This window comes from Myotis myotis, unplaced genomic scaffold (genome assembly GCF_014108235.1).
Source record: "Myotis myotis isolate mMyoMyo1 unplaced genomic scaffold, mMyoMyo1.p scaffold_m19_p_6, whole genome shotgun sequence".
Taxonomy (NCBI): Eukaryota; Metazoa; Chordata; class Mammalia; order Chiroptera; family Vespertilionidae; genus Myotis; species Myotis myotis.
In genome coordinates, this window is record NW_023416368.1 from 64,213,734 (window position 1) to 64,233,903 (window position 20,170).

Sequence of the window (20,170 nt, forward strand, 5' to 3'; positions counted from 1 at the left end):
AGATTATCTGCACTGGCTTTTAAATATGTTCAGGCATCTCCCAACTCAAAAACAAAACCCAGAAACCTTCTATGAATCCTACATGCTCCCATGGCTACAGTGTAATCCCTTCCCCACTTCACAATCAAATCTCTCAAGAATTACCTACTTTGATTTCCACCATTTCCTCACTCCACGCACGCCGCAGATGAGCAGATGAAGGACCATCAGGGTTCTGTTATATAATTTATACATCTAGGAGTTATCCTCACCACCTTTCTCCACGTCCGATCCATCAAAATATCCATTAATTAAATTCTCCACCTTGTTTCAAGTTTCGATTTCTTTTGACCTCTGCTACCATCCCACGCCAATCATTATTTTTGCCTTGAAAATTCCAAAAGTCTCTATTGAACTGTCTCGACTGAATTCTAACCCCACCCACCCAACAGGTTTAACAAACTACCTCCTGGGATCTTTTAAAAACTAAAATCTTTTCATTTCGATTGAATCCCTTAAGACTCTTTTTCAAATTAAAATACATGCTCCCAGTATAGACTAAAACTCTTATTGTCTGCAAGATGTATGATTTCAACACTTACACCTTGCTCATGGCCTCTAAGTCACCTGGGCTGCTCCAGCTTCCTTGAATGAGCAAGAGGACCTTTTCACATGTTGATTCCACTCTCTGCCTAAAGCTCTCCTTCACCCTCCCTTTCCTGATTGACTCCTACTCCACCCTCAAAAACATACTGGTGAAATGCCCTCAAAGTTATCAAGATATTGCATATCACTTCCCTGTAGGGCTTATTAGAGTTGTGATTTTATATTTAATCATGAAATTATTTAAGGAGTAGTGTCTGCTTCCCCTGCTACACTCTAATCTCCATGAGATTAGAGTACTGTGTTTGTGAGCCCCTGTACCTAGCATGGTTTATATCGCAGGCACTCACATTTTCTTGAATGAATAAAATCTCCACTGACTGGGAATGGACATTGTTGGCAAGATCATATCTGAACCGGTAAACTAGTTCCTATCAAAATTTCAAATACTTTTCTTTAATGCACAAATTATTTCAAAGTAAACGGCACTGATCTTTGACAAAGGAGAAAAGGCAATATAATACAGTAAGGATGGTCTCCTCAACAAATGGTACTGGAACAACTGGACATCAACTAGCAAAAAGAAAGAAAAGACACAAACCTCCACCCTTCACAAAAATTAACCAAAATGGATCACAGACCGAAATGTCAAACGCAAAGCTATAAAATTCATACAATAATGGGATAGCAGGAGAAAACCTAGAAGAATTTAGGTATGGTGATGCCTTTTTAGATACAATAGCAAAGACAGGGTCCATGAAAAAAATCACTGATAAGCTAGACATCATTAAAATTAAAGACATCTGGATCTGTGGAAGATTATTGTAAGAAAATCAGAAGACAAGCCAGAGACTAAGAGAAAATATATGCAAAAGACACTTCTGATAAAGTACTCATCAAAAATATAGAAAGAACACTTAAAACTGAACAATAAGACAAAACAATTAAAAAATGGGCCAAAGACCTTAATAGATGTGTCATCGAAGAAGATATATGAATGGTAATTAAGCATATGAAATGATGCCCTGCATCTTTTCACAGTAATAATGAATCACACTTAATATTAATATCTGTTCATTTATTTATAATATTTATCTGTAATAGTGTTTACCCATAGATTTCAATGTGCTCTGCAAACATGTAATTAAGCATGGTTAAAACAACAATAAGATACCACAATATGCCTATTAAAATGGTCAAAATCCAAAACACTGAAACACCAGATGCTGGTGAGGATGTGGAGCAAAAGGAACTCTCATTCACTGGAAGAGAAGGTGGTGGTTTCTTATAAAACTAAACATAGCACCATATAATCCAGCAATTACACTGCTTGGTGTTTACCCAAATGAGTTAAAAACATATGTCCACATAAAACCTGCATATGAATATGTATATTCATGTTTGTATTCATAATTGATTTATATTCATAATTTCATAAGCTTTATTCATAATTGCCAAAACTTGGAAGCTAACAAGAGGTCTTCTGGTAGGTTAATGGATAAACTGCAGTACATCAAGACAATGGATTATCGTTCAGCACTAAAAATAGAGTCATCATGCCATGAAAAGGCACAGAAAAACCTTACAAATGCATAACCCTAAGTCAGTGGTTCTCAACCTTCTGGCCCTTTCAATACAGTTCCTCATGTTGTGACCCAACCATAAAATTATTTTCGTTGCTACTTCATAACTGTAATGTTGCTACTGTTATGAATCGTAATGTAAATATCTGATATGCAGGATGGTCTTAGGCGACCCCTGTGAAAGGGTTGTTCGACCGCCAAAGGGGTCGCGACCCGCAGGTTGAGAACCGCTGCTAAGTGAAAGAAGCCAATTGGAGGGAGACAGATGGAGCACAGAAGGTTTTTAGGGCAGAGAAAATACTCTGTATGATACCATAATGATGCAGATAAATGCCATACACATTTGTCCAAACCCACAGAATGTACAGCACCAAGAATGAACCCTACGGTAAAGTGGGGACTTTGAGTGACTATGAAATGTCAATGTAGGTTCTTCCTTGGTTAAAAAAAAAAAAAGGATCATTCTGGTGAGTGATGCTGATATTAGGGGAGGCTATGCATGTGTGGGGGAATTTGGGGAGTATCTGTATCTTTCCCTCAATTTTGTTGTAAAACTAAAACTGCTCTAAAAAATAGTGGGTTTTTTTTTAAATAAATGGTGTCAAAAGAGAGAAGCAAGCTCATGTCCATCTATGAATGAATATTTAAACAAAATGTGGTATATACAGAGAATGGGATATTATTCAGTCTTAAAAAGTAACAAAATTCTGTTACAAGCTCCATGGACCTTGAAGACACTACGCAGAGTGAAATAATCAAGTCACAAAAGGACCAATACCGTACAATTCCACATATATGAAGTACCTAAGAGTCATCAAGTGAATAGAGAGAAACAAATGGTGGTTGTCAGGAGCTGAGGGTAGGGGGTAAATAATAATGGGAATGAAGTTTCAGTTTGAGAGGATGAAAAAAATTCTGGAGATGATGGTGGTTGCATCACAATGTGAATGTACTTAATACTACTGAATTGTACACTTAAAAAGGTGGTTCAAATGACCAATTTAAATGTTACATGTATTTTACCACAATATAAAAAAAGTAAACGGCAACTCAAGAACGAAATAATCAAGTTCTACAACTTTCGTCCAGAGCCCATGTGACAAAAACTCTTCTCTAGTTTACATCAAATTACGCCCATGCTGAGGGTGCCAGCGAAGGTTTCCCATTGCCTGCCTGCCGCTGGAGAAAACGTGCCGCTTCTCTCAAGGAGGAAACTAACGGAATCGGGGAACCTGACAGATGAAGTCAGGAGATCACACTTCCGCAGGCACGGATGCTTTTCTGTGTTAAGACTAGGTGAGATTTCTCTCACAACCTGGCTCCATGCCTACAACCAAAGTATCTTAAAACTCATGATTGTAACACTGAAATTTTACTAGCCATACCACCTTGTACACTGAAGCACAATTATGCCAGATTATACACAGTTTGCCACACAGTGCGTAAGAAATGAAATATAAACTGAAGGTTGAAGAGAATCCCTTATTACAGATTTTACACAATAAATAAACCGCGCTTACCTGAAATAGCCTTAATTTGATGACTTATATTTATCCCATTCGTTAACTACCTAGATTTAGCAAGTAGCATTAAATAGACCCAGCTAGAAAAAGGGCCATGTAACAACTTTCTGCCCCTATGTCATGAACAACTAATGACTTCTAATTATCGGCAACAATGACCCAAAAGACAGAGATTACATACATAGTTTAGGAAACCACTTAATGCAAAACCTTTCCGTGCTAAATTTAATGCCATTCTATTCACATATTTCGTCACCTAAAGTATTCCCTTTTTAATTACTGTGAACTTGAGAAAAATGGTCCATTCTTCTCAGTAATAATGAATCACACTTAATATTAATATGTATTCATTTATTTATAATATTTATTTGTAATACCTATAGTGTTTACCCATAGATTTCAATGTGCTCTGCAAACATGTAATTAAACATGGTCAAAACTCAAGGGAAGCAATCAAATAATGTATTCATCTTTCATAGGAAAATTAAGTATATATGGTTACAGAGTTAGCAATTTGGAAGAATATAAAATAGAACTCCAGGTTGCTAATATAATTTACTTCACTTATCCACTATACATTGATTTCTTCCCTCTTCCCCTTATCCCAAAGGGAAAGCTATAGAGGTTGGAGAAAATCTGTGGGAGAGGCAGAAACAACTTATTCCTTGACATCTAGAAACAAGAAATTTTACAATTTTGATTAATAATGTTTTATTGTTCACCAAAGAAATAACATTAAAAAATGCTATTTTCTCTATGAATACACCAAACCAATTAAGCACTAAGCAAATGCAAAATGAAGTTACTGTATTTGGTTTGGCCAGAAATATCGCCCCATTAGTATTATAATTTTTTTTCTAAAAAAAGTTGCTTATCGGACAAATTCTTTATACATGTAATTCAATCCTATATTTCACATAATGTATTCCATCCTTGGGTGCAGCTCTGACAGGTCTTCCACACATATTCTTTCAAAGCAATCATAGAAGGAATTCAGCTAAAGTTTTATTTTTTTCCACTTGGACCACATAAAATGGTAATTCGAGTACATTGTTAAAAATAATTTAATTATTAAATAAAATGAGAGACTGATACATAATAACTACTGAACAATTATCTGAGTTGAATTAAAACACAGGCTTTAGAAATACAGGAAACCTGTTACTTGAATTAGTACTTAGATCTAATTGAGAGTCCAAGAAAGATCACCCAGAAATACTCCAAAAATATGTTCCAAAGCAATATTGAAGCTATTTTTCTTTAGTGAAAGTTTCTAACAAACTGTTTATGTTGTATCTGATTCATAGTTGGAAAAATAATGCAATAACTTATTCATAATAAACAACGCTCAATACAGGGGTAAAGGTAGGTTTATAGTTGCCAGTATGCGAAACAGAATTTATTCTTGTGTTATTATTTATTAATTATTGTATTATTTTCCATTTGACCAACTGTAAACCTACTTTTGCCCCACTCCGTTTTTAGAGAAAAAAATGAGATTGTCTGAGATGAAAACGTGAAGAAAAACAAAATAAAGAAGCCTGTAAGTCTGTGAGAAATTCCAACATAAAGAATAGGCCTTTTAAAAATACAATTATTTAAAAACTGAGCAGGCTTTAATAGCTCATTTAACAAAGCTTACATCATTTCCTAGGACCTAGAACTTACTTAAGAAAAGAGCAGACCTCATCTTGAAGTGCTCAAGGTTGCAGAGGTGGAGAGAACTTGTACATGAGATGCAAATCATTCCACTGCTTTTTCTAGGGAAAAGAGCTTCCAACTGGGCTTCTTACCATAGTATTTCTTGAGGCAACACTCTGAACGTAAACAGCAATTACTATTTTTATTACTAATTTAGCATGTAACATATCCCCTTATGATTAAGGTGTTTGCACAAACAATGAATTGTTTAATTATGGCTCTCTTTTTTTTTTATTTAGTGATTTGAGAGGGGAAAGGGAGGGATGGAGGGAGGGGAAACATCTATTTGTGCCACTTACTTATGCATCATTGGTTGATTCTTATATGTACCCTGACCAGGGATCAATTCCAAAACCTTGGGAGTATCAGGACAATGCTCTAACCAACTGAGCCACTCAGCAAAGGCCAATTATTGCTCTATTTTAATTGAACAAAAAAGGGGAATATTGAACACAAACTGGAATATAAGTTAGCTGAAGGCAGGGACCATACAACATTTTATTTATCTAATACTGTCAATGATAAGTTATGCTTATCTCTAGTAATTAACAGACAGTAATGATTCAAAGAATGACTGCATAAGTGATTGCACTTAAAACTTTTCAAAACTAACTGGTCTAAGTATTATCATACCAGCCTTAGGGTGAGGACACACACATAGGATAAATGTGTAGCCATAAATGATGTCCAATTTGTTTACTGACAAAATTAGGAGTTTTGGATAGGGGAGGTCAAACTGGAGGTCAAACTGGAGGAGCAATTCATGGGGGAAGGTAGATGGGAAGAGTTACCTGTAAAACTGAACTGGCCAAAGTTCCTTATGAGCCAATGCACAATGGTTTAAAACTCTACTATCATCTCAAGTTACATTATCGGCTAAAATATCCATAGCAAGGAAGACAGGAAGCTCTACTGTAATCTGCATTGTAGGAACTTATGTAAGTTACAGCAACCAGTTCTAGACATCATTATTCATTATCTCCCCTAGACACCAAGACTTAGGGGAGATAATGAGTAACTGTAGTATTCAAACAGCAGGAAACCTAAATGATAAGATAAAGTGCTTAGGAAAGCTACAAGAAGTCAGGAAGGGCCTGGCCCACATGGCTCAATGGCTGAGCTTTGACCTATGAACCAGGGGGTCATGGTTCGATTCCCAGCACATGCCTGGGTTGCGGGCTTGATCTCTAGTGGGGTAAAGGAATGCAGGAGGTAGCCAATTGATGCTTCTCTCTGAAATCAATAAAAATATGTATTTTTTTTAAAGTCAGGAATGTTGAACCCAGAGAAAAGGCTTAATGAAGTAGGATCTCTTTAAATATCTGAAGCACAGTTATATGAAATGTAATATGAATATTCATTCATGTTGCTTTAGAACATATCCAGAACCATGAACTAAAATTACAGAAAGAGAAAGAGATTTCAGCTAAACATAAAGAAAACTTCTTTAATAATTAGCCTTTTTCTATAATCCTATCTAATAAAGAGGGAGTATGCTAATTGACCCTCACACCATCGCAAAGATGGTGGTGCCCACAGCCAATAAGGAAGGAACATGCTAATTGACTGCCCCCACCCTCAAAGATAGCAGTGCTCACAGCCAATAAAGAGGGAATATGCTAATTGACTGTCACGCCCTCAAAAGATGGCGGCGCCCACAGCCAATAAGGAGGGAATATGCTAATTGTCTGCCACACCCCCAAAGATGGCAGCGCCCACAGCCTCAAGAGTCCCCTAGGGCCGGCCTAAGGCGCAGGCAACCCTCGAATGGCAGCTGCTCAGCTGACACCCAAAGCACAGGCAAGCCTCGGATGTCAGCTGCCCAGTCGCAAAGGGCCGGCCCGAGGCACAGGCAAACCTCAGCTGTTGGCTGCCCAGCCGCCCAGAGCTGCCCGAGGCTCAGGTAACCAGGGCCAGCGAGGCTTGCACTGCTGGCAGTGGCAGCAGTAGAGGTGTGATGGGGGCGTTGCCTTCCCCTGATTGATGGGTCACCTCCTGCCCCTGAGGGCTCCCGGACTATGAGAGGGGACAGGCCAGTCTGAGGGATGCCCCCCCCCCCCTTCCATTGCATGAATTTTCATGCACCAGGCATCTAATAAATAATAATTGTTATGATTTACTAAAACCTTAATTTGTACCAGGCAAAAGGGTACAATTTTTACATGATATTAAGGACTAGCCTGCAAATATCAGTCCAAATGTAATTTTTTTCTTTTTTTAATCCTCTCCCAAGGATATTTTTTTCATTGATATTTAGAGAGAGTGTGGAAGAGAGAGAGAGAGAGAGAGAGAGAGAGAGAGAGAGAGAGAGAGAGAGAGAGAGAGAAACGCCCATGTGAGTGGGACACATTGATTGGTTGCCTCCCACATGCTCAGGACCAGGGCCAGGAGCCTACAACCGAGGTATGTCTGGACTCAAACCTGGGACCCTTCAGTCCCCAGGCCGACACTCTGTCCACTGAGCCAAACCGGCTAGAACAGTCCAACTGTAATTTAAAAGCAGCGACTGAATGCCAGTGATTATAAGGAAAAAAATAAATTTAATTAAGTAGTTTGGCTGGGAGAGTCCTAAAATCTTTTCAAGTTTTTAAAGTTATCTAACATGACTGTTACCAAATATTAGCTGCTTGCAAAATGACACTCGGAGGAATAATATGATCTAGAATCATAGTAAAAGAAAGTTCACATGAATGGAAAATTAATCTATCTTGGGGTAAAATTTCCTGGTAGCAATTATCCTTTATTCTGAGACTTTTGTCTTCCTACTTAGGCAGTCAGAGGGGAATATTAAAATGTTCTTACTCTTGAAAAAATTATAGAGATAATTAGACAATAGTTTAGAGGTTTTCTTTTTTAACGTCCTAACTTTCCAAATTTATAAAACTTAAGGTAAGTAAAAAGTAATTTCCTTAATGTTACCAATAATTTGAATTATTAAAAACTGTACATAATTAGGTAATCCATTTTATAGAGAGTTTTTAAAACCTCTTGAAATTATTTAATATATGTTTTCAATATTCTTAAATATTACCAAAATACTTCCAATATTTTCTGGTGCAGAAGCAAGCAATTTTATGATGGCAGTTTTTCACCTCTAAAAACTATGACTACTTTTAGACATCTGCAAGTTGTTTTGATTCTTTAAAAAGTCATATTTTGAAAAGATCTTTCAGTAAGATTTGGCTTTATTGCTTATAATATTAGTGAATGTTACTTTTAAAACACACTAATTTGTTATGAAATGGTACTACTTACCAGTGAAAACCTATATCTGTATAGGAATAAAACTATAAAGGTTAAATGAAAAAATTTCTGGGCTTGATTTTTGAGAGATACATCATTCAAAAAGGAAAAGCACTTAATTGCAACAAAAAATTGATTAATCAAACAAAGCCTATCATCATTGCAAATGAACTCAGTAATTATTCTTCATATTGGACAGTCTATGCTCTAGTCTATTTCTTTTCAAGGTTCTTAAATAGTAGACATCTAAAATAATTTTACGTATTGGGAATGTGAAAAGATCTATGTCCAGGTTTGACTCTACCTGAATAACCATGAACATTGAACATGTTAGTTCATCTCATGTGCCCGCAACTGAGGTACATGCCCTTGACTAGAATCGAACCCAGGACCCTTCAGTCCACAGGCCGACGCTCTATCCACCGAGCCAAACCGGCCAGGGCTGACCTTAGCATTCTTACCTCCTAATAGTAGAGATACCATTACCTAGAGTTTAGAACTGCAGGAAGGTTTAATTGACAAAACATATGAGAAAACACCTAGCTGACTGGTATATATCATAAGCATTCAATAAGGATCAATTCTATTCTTCAAAGATATTCTAAAAAGGCAGTTGCATTCAAGGTTTGGGCAACCCATTATTTAATGTTCTATAGATGTCTGGCACTGATATTCTTGTGCCAATATGATTATAAAGAGTGGCTAATGCAGATGGATCTATAATGCCACTCCTAGAAATATAAACTAATGCCAATTCTGAGAGTTTGATCCAAGGACATCAACATATAATCCAGATACTGCTGAGCACCTATTATATGCTCACAAAATGTATACATTGGCATACAATATACTGTCAGCTTTCAAAGACACTACTGACTCTTCAGAAATTTAATTTTTAACAAACATGTTTCCATTATTAAAGTCTAATACTTTCCAAAAAACAACAACAACAAAAAAAAACACCTAATGTCTCCAAATAGATATCAAAACATAAATTTTCATGATGGCTCAAGAATGTTCATCCTAAAAGAAAATGACAGAATTTATAAATGGAAGCATCAATCAATGTTCGCCACCAAGAACAGAATTGTGACTGCCCCTCTGATGTAATTAAATATTTTCCACACAGGAAATGCTTCCAAGTAAATTTGCCTGGAAATAGAAGATTGTCTCAAAATAGAAAATATTTTAGATGCCACAGAAATTCTTTAAATGTTCTCTTGAAAAAGAAGTCAGCCTATCAATAGGACCATATCAGTTTAAGATGACAACGTTCAGTCTTCCTTATAAATAAATGAATAAACAGAGCCCAACCCACACATCTAAGTTGTCCCTCTCCTCAAAAGCTGTAAAAAATGCAAACAGAATATTTTACCTATTTATATTTTAATTGCACTTTGAAATTCTTAATTACTACCATGCTGATATTTTAAAAGATACTACTAGAATATTTAATTATATTTCCAACAATTACAATTGTTAGAATTGCTCACAAGTGGTCAGATGGGTCATATTCATGGAAGATTATATCTCCTGGTTGTGCCATAAAGTAGCAATTCACAGTATTAACACACAACCATAAGTCTATAATGAAGCACTAAACAGAATAAGGCATCCACTCATTAATTCTACACTTGACCCCCAAGACTGAGATGGTTAGTGCAGGAAACAAGGAATCAAGGATGAACTTCAGAAATCACCCTGGTGACTTCAACAATGTGCATGACATAAGCAAATGTATTGTTCACCATGCGAAATGATTACTAAAAGATTACCTCAGAGCAAATGTGTAACAAAACCCACTTTTCTTGATGGCTTGTATTTTGTAGAAAATAAATGTTATTTCAAGGACATAAAGCAAAATAATAATCTGTTGGACCAAAATTTAAAACTATATGGAGCATTCAATCCAATGGGCTTTTAAGATTAAAGACAAAAACCAAAACTAATAAGATATTAAGATTATATGCAAACAACTGGGAAGCATAGTATTTACAATAAAAGTAAAAATGTAGTAGGGGGGAAAATCAGACAATTATTTAATGCAGAAATTTCTCTTAGAAATAGTGCAGGAAGCTATAGTGACCACTAACCCAGAAGACTATTCATGTGGACATTTCTCGTTCATCAAGAGAAGCACACCATTTCAAATTTGGGGAGCAGGACATTTCCAGTCCCTTCTCAAAGGCAGCTTTATCTTTTCAGATATTTTTCTTTAGTAGCTGATGACTGAATCACACCTAACCTCAGAGCACACTCATGAGTAGTAAATCTAGTTTGTGATGGCAAAGGAAACTAGCCACGGGTGTTGTAAAATAAGCAGAGCAAGTGGATGCAAAAGCAAAAAAGGAGCCAGTAAAATTGAAAATACTAAAAGTGGAGGATAGCAAACATGGAAGAGAATTCTAGAGAAGCAGTAAGAAGTTTTGAGAATAAAGAAGTTTTAGATACATGCTAGGTTATTTATTTTGCACTGTCAAATGAAACAATCTGTAATAATTAGATGAGATTATCCTGAACATTAACTATTAATCACCCACAGGATGTTGTCAAAACTATCCATGGTGATGGTTTTTTGAGGTTTGGTAGGGAGGGACTTAAAACTAGTCTTAACGGTATTGGCATACGACCAAAAACCAATTTTTAAAGGTTATCTTTCAGACACTTTACTGTTATGACAGTAGCATACTTTCATACCAAGCATTTGCATATAAAATTTTTAAGTATTTTAAAATTCTGCATAATGGCTAATTATCTTAATAGGGAAGGGGAGATAGACAACTTTTTTTTGGAGGGGGGGGGGCGCGATGGGCAGAAAGGGACTTCAAAAAGAAAAATCCTGAAGAGAAAAATGCTCTAAATGAGAAATACTAAATCAATTAAGTAAAAACGTCTTGGAAGCTCACTACTGTAACTACAACCATGGGTTGTTGGTAAGCATCCAATTAATATACTTAAAACACAATTATTTAACGTAAAACATTTTAAAATTTTTCTGATTCCATCCAAAGTTAGCTTGGGAACTTTCCATTTTCTCCTAGAACCTAAAAGGGAATTAAGCGGCAAGAAGAAAACAGAAATACAGAGAAAAATAATACAGGAAAACCAAGTCAGGCCCAGCGTTACAGGCCTGTGCTTTATTTTTTTTTACTTTAGATATATATTTTATTGATTTTTACAGAGAGGAAGGGAGAGGGATAGAGAGTTAGAAACATCAATCAGCTTCCTCCTGCACACTCCCTACTGGGGATGTGCCCGCAACCAAGGTATATGCCCTTGACCGGAATCGAACCTGGGACCCTTCAGTCTGCAGGCCGACGCTCCATCCACTGAGCCAAACCGGTTAGGGCAGGCCTGTGCTTTATGCAGCCACACGGGGCCCTGCGCTCAGAGGACCCCTGCACTTCGTTTTTTCATGGAACACTATTTTTACTCGAAGGAACAAATAATGGACAAATGATGTTATTCAGACTTGGGTATTTGGCAGATATTTTCTTGCAAATGAACAAGCTGAGCTTGTCACTGCAAGGAAAACAGCTGATGGTACTCTGTCCATGATAAAATTTCAGCTTTCAAGTAAAAATCAGACTTTTGTAATACCATGAGCTTGACAGCTTCCCCAAAATTAAGGCCTCTTTATAAGACTGGTAGTGACTTATCAAATGTGATTATTTTAATGTTGCATAACATGCCAAAATTTGTAAGACTGCTTAACTCAGTGAGCAATGCATGATGTTTCCAAATCATGCATGGAATAAAGTCATTCAACATGTAAGGCCAATGAGTTTTAGTAAAAGAGAGTAAGAAAAGTTCACTGACATAGTTACATGTTCCTCATGGCAAGCAGACCTTTAAGAAACTGCGACCAGTCAACTTTTGGTATAGCATATCAGTAAGATTATTCGAAACACTGTTAAAATACTTCTCCTTTTTCCAACTACCTGTGGGCGGCCAGATTTTCTTCATATACCTTACATACTTCAACCAGAAGAGCATATCATAACAGATTGAATGTAGGAGTAGTATGAGAATCCAGCTGTCTTATATTGAGCCAAATATTGAACATATTTGCAAAAGTATAAAACAATATCACTCTTCTTATAATTTTTTGTTTTATAAAATATAGTCATTTCCATTAAAAACCCTTATATTAATGTACAATGGGGTTATTTTTAATTAATACATATTTTTAAATTTTTCAGCTTTAATTTCTAATATGGCAAATAATGATATAGATAACTCATAAAAACAGAAGTTTGTTGGAGTCCTCAAAAAGTTTTAAGGAGTTCTGAGAAAAAAAAAAAAGGTTTGACAACTGGTTTCCTAACAGATGAACTAGGAAAATAATCAGCCTCTTAGCTCGTTTTTTTTAACCCTCACCTGAAGATATGTTTGTTTTTTATTAAGAGAGAGAGAGAGAGAGAGAGAGAGAGAGAGAGAGGTGTGTGAGAGAGAAACATTGATTGGTTGTCTGCCATACACAACCCAATTGGGATCAAACCTGCAATCTAGGTATGTGTCCTGCCTGGGAATCGAACCCCCAAACCTTTTTGGTATTCAGAACAATGCTCCAACCAACTGAACCACTTGGCCAGGGCTTAGCTCTTTTAAAGAATCCACAGTTATATTTAGATGCCATTAAGACAAAATCCTATATGGACATGAAATACTACTTCAGCTGAACTCTCTAAAGACTTAATCCTCTTGCAGAATGTTAGCTGCTCATACTGTTCCAGTCTAACTAAAGTTAGTACCAAAAGTCAGGCAAACATTTGTACCAAGGAGAAAATAAAAGACTGAAGGTATCAAGTGCTCATCAATAATGCCGGTTGGCAAGGGCATCAATACCATCAAGAATATCAATGATGCCCACGGATTCTCTACATCCATTTGGCTGAGGATATATATGCTTATTTCACAAATTAGCAAATGGCAAAATGATCTTTTGCTAAAAACTTTTCTGAGTATTCCAAAATTCCTGATGATTCAAACAGCTTTTATAAGGTACATAAAAATACAGCTTTTTTATAAGGTTCATAAAAATACACATAAAGAAATGGATGGAGCCAAAACCAGTTTGGCTCAGTGGATAGAGCGTCGGCCTGCGGACTGAAGGGTCCCAGGTTCGATTCCGGTCAAGGGCATGTACCTGGGTTGCGGGCATATCCCCAGTAGGAGATGTGCAAGAGGCAGCTGATCGATGTTTCTCTCTCATCGATGTTTCTAACTCTCTATCTCTCTCCCTTCCTCTCTGTAAAAAATCAATAAAATACATTTACAAAAAAAAAAAAAAAGAAATGGATGGAAAGTAAAAAGTATACTAATAATTAGTGAAAGAAAAATGTTAAAATTTATTTTGAGATTTTCACTTTATTGTCTAACACTCCCAAATGCCTTCTAGACTGCTCCAAAACCACATGACCGAATATTATTGCTAGTTTCATAGACATCTGAGTAAAAAAATCAAGACAACGTGAATTATTTTCTTTTTCATCCTCAATTTCTTCCCTTCTGACTTACCCTGCCCCCCAATTTATCTCAACCAGTAATTCACATTTCAGATCTGGGCCACTCCACTACCACATCATTTCTCCTCTAGGCTAGTAATTCCAAATCCACATTACATTCAATGCTCCTTATGATCATTCCACTAAAAAGGGGAAAAGGAAAATTATTTTTTTAAAAAGCCACTTGATCCCATACTAAGTCCATAAGAACTTGCTTTAATGTAAGCAATTATTTGGCAAGGCTTTTTGTTTTCCCACAGATTGTACAATTACTTCCACCCAAAATATCTTAAAGTTATTTTTCAGCCTATGTCTGACCTAAACAATCACATGGGATACTAGGCATATCTGTGAATCATTGTATTCAAGTCAGTCAAAAGTTTACTACTGATATTCTTTACAATACTGAACTGTAAACTTAGAAACAGTTAAGATGGTACATTTAATGCTATATATTTTACAAAAAAAATTGATTATACACTTTAAATAGCTGAACTGTAACTCAATAAAGCTATTTTTTTAAAAAGAGTGGGTTGGTTCCTAATCAGGATTTTTTTTAAAAAAATAAAAAAAGGAAAAACATTTACTACCGAGATATGAATAATGACTAATTTTTTTGAGAAAATAAGGGGGAAATTTCATGTACACAAATATGTGTAACATATAGTAGGCATTTTGAAATTATTTTAATTTAAATAATTAAAATTTCCTTTCACAAGTAATTTAAATCTAACACCTACATACTGAATAAAAGGCTAGCGCTTCTTTTAGAGGCCAACAATATCTTCTAGCTAATAGAAAATAATTGCAAGTTAATGTTTTAACACTGGATTCAAAATCAAAAGAGAACATTTCTAGTCACTCAGTATTTCAAATAGTGAAAACAGACAACTTTACAACTGATAAATCATAAAAAGATCAATTCAGCACTGGCAGCAAATAGGTCTCTGTATCAAAGTAGATTTTTCCAAAGAAAAGAGACATTTTTCAAATCAGCATAGAGCACTGCAAAATCTCATGACCAAACATAAATCACATGATAAGAAATGAAACAGCCGAAGATGAAAAGGATCTTTGCTAAATTTTTCGCCAAGTATATTTAAGACGTACACAGGCACAGAGAGCCACCAGTGCTCACAATTAGAGGCAGGACAAAGTGGCAGTGATCTTTTTGACAAATAAATTGCTTGAAATATTGCATGACTTGCTACACAACACCCACCCTTATTACTTTCCATTTCCAAGTGCAACCAAAAGATGGGTCCAATTATGACATCAATACAAGCTTTCTTTCAAAATGGAATGAAAGAACAGTAAATCCCAGTGGGCACAGTAGTTCTGCAGCAGAGATGATGTAATACATAAAAATAGACATCCTCTAACAGAAGCTGAAACTTGGGTAAACAGCGCAGTGCATACTATTCTCAACCGCCTTGCATGAATTTGCAATGCATGTTGTTAATAGAGCGAGAGGAATCATTTTATGTTTTAAACTGTTTCCTGATTTACATTTCAATTTCTATACATCCTCTATATTGTAATTTTCCAATCTGTATAAATTAAATCAGCATAAATACCTGATTATAACTGCAAGAAAGAGAAACAGCCCCCCCTCCAAAGCCAGGAGATTGAGACCACGGCAGCAGTGTTAACACGCTGCATTTTGCCAGAAATTGCAGCACATATGGCACAGGATTGTTATGTCCACCTATTGTTCAAAGACCTTTCCACAGGGAGCTTTCTGCAGGATTTTAAAATGCATCATGATCTAAGTGAAGAGGAACCAGGAAACCTGCTAATAATGAGCGTGAAAAAGCAAAGGATACTTTGGGCACTCCTCTTTAAAAAAAACTCTCTTATGCAAATAAAAACATCAGGCATGAATATGATAAATAGTATCTAGCAAAATTTGTGATTTTGTGTGTGTGTGTGTGTCTGTGTGTGTATGTCACTCTTCTCTAACACGCTGCACACACACCCTTTTCCATTTTTCATTCCCTGATTCAGTTTGCACATTTCTATTGGGCTCTTTGGATTAAAAGTATTTTTCTTTGAGCCAAAATATTAAAGCCATTCCAGCTATGCCTGATTCCTCAAGGCACCCTGTCTATGTGACCCTAAGTACCTGGAGTTCAGTGTATCCCTATATTATACTTGTCTGTATTCCCTGTGAGATTATAAAGTCACTAACAGCAAGATTCTGTGTGTCCTGTAAACCTTTATAGCCCCAGAGTCTGGCACAGACCTGAAACAGGTAGGTATTCAATAAATATTTGTTAAATGAACAAAAAATGTAAATGAAAATATTAACTGAGCTTTCCTCTCTGTAAGAAATAGAATACACAAATTTTCTTTAACTCCATCCTATTATATTTCACAAACAGGCATCAATGACAATATTTAAGACAAAGGTTTAGGTTCAGTTAAGAAATTGATGAATTTAAAGAAGAATGATAAGTAGTGAAATTATAATAGATTGTCCCTATATTTGAATAATTTCTGTAAATGCATATAAACAGGTTTTAAAATATCACATGAATAAATTAGTCAGGTGGACATAAATTTGTTGTTATAAATTACAATTTTTTTAACTAATCAAAACTATCAAGAAGTCCTTAACTGAGGATTGAACCAACTTAAATCAAATCTAGCTCTTAAAAAAAAAGAGATGATTTCAAAGATAAATAAGATATAATCTAGGAATAACTATATAAAGATTATAAGAAAAAGGACTTGTCTAATTATTATAAAGAATAACCTTATAAAAACTAGGACTCATTTTCATAAGCCTCATACAAGAATCAATCATATTACATGGGTTGCCACATTTTATAAATATTGTATTATCACTGACTATAATAAAAAATGATTCACATAATGTTGTAATATTACATTTAATTCAACTTACATTATATTAATTTTATACAGTATTTTTGTTACTTTTGTACACCTGCACCAAGAACTTTAAACTAAGCCTAATCTACTGACTCAATACATAATTATTAAACAGTACTCTGAAATATATATTCATATTGTAGTAAAGGACAAATAATAAAAGATATGTGTGGGACATATCTTTTTATATGATGGTCCAAAGGGTTTTGATTTTTTCAAAAATTCTGCACTGATTAAAGTTTTCTTACACTGTGTTCAAATCTTCCCAGTTCAAATTTTGTACACAGCAACAGAGCCATACTTTTCTGGAGGAGAAGGAGTGGGAGTGAAAAGTCAATCATAACTTCCAAGTGTGAAGAGCATTTTAATTATGCAACCAGCCTTAAAAGGCTGAAAATTTTTGAAATGTCCATTGGTACACATAACCTCCACAGTGTAACCAGGACAACTTTTCTTCAGCCTTCAGCTTAACATCACTGTATCATTTTTGCTCTTTCCAAACTCAGAAGATGGTAGAGCTGTTTTTACATTAAAATAAAGGAAAGGGGGAAAAAAAGATGACAGAACAGGCATGTACCGGCTTCCCCCTGACTCCAGTCCTTCTTCCCCTTAAGTCTTACCACCTCTCCTGTCCATTTTTACACAGAACTCAGACTTCTCTTCCCACAGAAACGTATAGAATAAATTACCCATGAATGCAGACAGGGCCTTCATTATGGGTAAAATAAAAAAACTACCCCCACAACCACCCAGCCTATTCCAAACCGGGAGACAAGGTAAACCTGCCCAAAGCCCTAAGTCAATCTCCAAATCTTCCAGCCTCTTCCAGGAACCTACTACCACTTGCCTCTACATCTTTACTCACTCCAAGATTGGTAATTCATGCCACATCCTATTTCCTGGCTGTCTTAAATACAGCCTCAGATGCACCTTCAAAAAACAGGATCCAATATTTTCAATTATGACCATGTTGTTGCCAAAATTAGGTTAAGAATATAATCAAAATGTAAGGAAATGCTAATGAAAGCCATCTCCAATCTTCTCTTCTCACTGCATTTTAAAATATTTTTTTCTTTCAGCAAACCTCACACACTTGCCTTGAAAAAATGTCCGGATAACATTCTACACCAGTGGTTCTCAACTTTGGCTGCACATTGGAATCACCTGGGAATCTTTTTAAAATCCTGATTTCTGGGCCCCATCCTCCGGAAATTCTGTTTCTTTGTTATGGGGTGGGACCACATTAGTAACAAAGAAACAGAATTTCCGGAGGGTGGGGCCCAGAAATCAGGATTTTAAAAAGATTCCCAGGTGATTCTAATGTGCAGCCAAGGTTGAGAACCACTGTTCTACGCGGACTATATGGGTATTTATGTTTTTGAATCAAATTATTATAATCTGTTTTAAACTACTGAAACAAGCCAAATTTTTTAAAGTGTACATAAAGAATACATCAAAATTCAGTGCACATTTTAATTCAATTCCTAGTTCTAAATAGGAATTAGACTGATAATTTTTCACATTAAAAAAGAGGATTAATTACGCACTGATATATCTTTTAAAATGTGATTATATATTTTTAAAGTATTCCTTTACCAGGTAAAAGCTCAAAACACTGGTGTATTTTAAAAATTTTTTATACAAAATTTAAAAATTGTATCAATTTTTTTTGGATTTACCACATCATTTTAAAATTAGCAGTGCTTCTAAAATATAATATAGCAATCATGCCTCCTGTGGCATTTTAATATGTATGTATTTTTTGTATGCAACATAAAATAATTGCTCCATTTTAATTTTAAAAATTATATAAATATTTCATGCTATCAGACAAGGTTATAATAATAGCCAAAGATATCATATTGATGATAGACTTCTAATGTGAATTAAATTATTTATGACCTTTTTCCTGTGCATTAAAGAAACCCCAACCACAAAATTTTACTAGTTACTTAAATCAGTTTCCAGAGATAAATCGTTTTTAATTCCTTGATTCCAAATTTCCTGATAAACCCAAATTTGACCCACAATTTCAAAAGAGTATCACTGAAAATCATAAATTAATCATGTACTGAGCAAAGGTATTATTATAGGCCTCTTGATTAAAATACAGAATGAAATAAAAGCATGAAATCTGGTTAAAAATAAAGCGTAAGAAAGAAAACATAAGCAATTTTAAATTCTTTATTTCCCTTTTGACTCAGCCTTTATTCTGTCTGACTGTCATTTTACCATTGGTCTCTCAAAATGCTCTCATATCAGGATTCCCGAAATTTAAAGCTTTCATTTATAACATTTAAAATAAATTTCTAAGGAAATTTTACCTAAGCTTTCACACAAAAAACAAATAAACGTCTATTATGTCTGTCTGTCTTTCTCTCTTCATGTTTTTATTTGTAGAGGGTTGGTGAAGAACAGTGCTCCACTCATTCTTAAAAATAAGTAGGTTGCACTTTTATTCTTTCTTTAAAGAAAGAGGGCAATTCATCCCCAGATCTGCACAAATAATGCAGCCTGTGCCATCACCTACGCCACTGATAGTTTCAGATTTTTAAGAGATTTTACTAATTTAGGGAAAAATACAAAAGAATGAGACTAAGCAAAACATATTAATATTATAAACTCATTATTCACAGTGCAAATTTACAAATACAATTAGGTTAGTGTTAGGACACCACACACAAATTACAATACCTGAGATTTAGTGCATTCCTTTGAGCCAAAATGAAATGAGTGCCATAGAGGAGGAAAGGAAAAGATGAACATTATCAGACATGCTATAGTACATCTGCCAAAATGAAGATAATGTTAATATTAGGTTAAGAATGACCATATAGAATTGGCTATATGTATAACATCCTCTCTGTTCTTCAGCCATGCACTTGAAATGCACTTGCAATCATTTAAAACCACCTATGAAGTATGATCATGCATCCTTTAAATAAGCTTTGTACCCTCAGTCCTACCCTACCGGGGTTCTTTCAGAGAGAAATATTTCTGTTAAGAATAAGTAAATATGACTTAGAGCTAATAAAGAATAATTATTTTTACTTTATTCTTTTTATTTTGTGGTATCATATATACAAAATTGCTTCCCTAAGTTAAAATATATTCGGCAAAACAACAATTATATAAA

The 20,170-nt window shown here is 35.2% G+C and overlaps 1 protein-coding gene across 15 annotated transcripts in view; it reads right to left on the reverse strand.

The window, feature by feature from the left end:
• RAPGEF2 (Rap guanine nucleotide exchange factor 2) overlaps positions 1 to 20,170 on the reverse strand; it is a 237,367-nt gene that overhangs the window by 86,367 nt on the left and 130,830 nt on the right. For 13 of the 15 annotated variants that reach the window (XM_036314807.1, XM_036314803.1, XM_036314808.1 and 10 more), the window contains one exon: positions 19,729 to 19,746. The exons of the other annotated variants lie outside the window; for them this stretch is intronic. In XM_036314807.1, the coding sequence (XP_036170700.1) occupies positions 19,729 to 19,746 (18 nt within the window). The remainder of the gene's footprint in view (positions 1 to 19,728; positions 19,747 to 20,170) is intronic. 15 annotated transcript variants of the gene reach the window in all.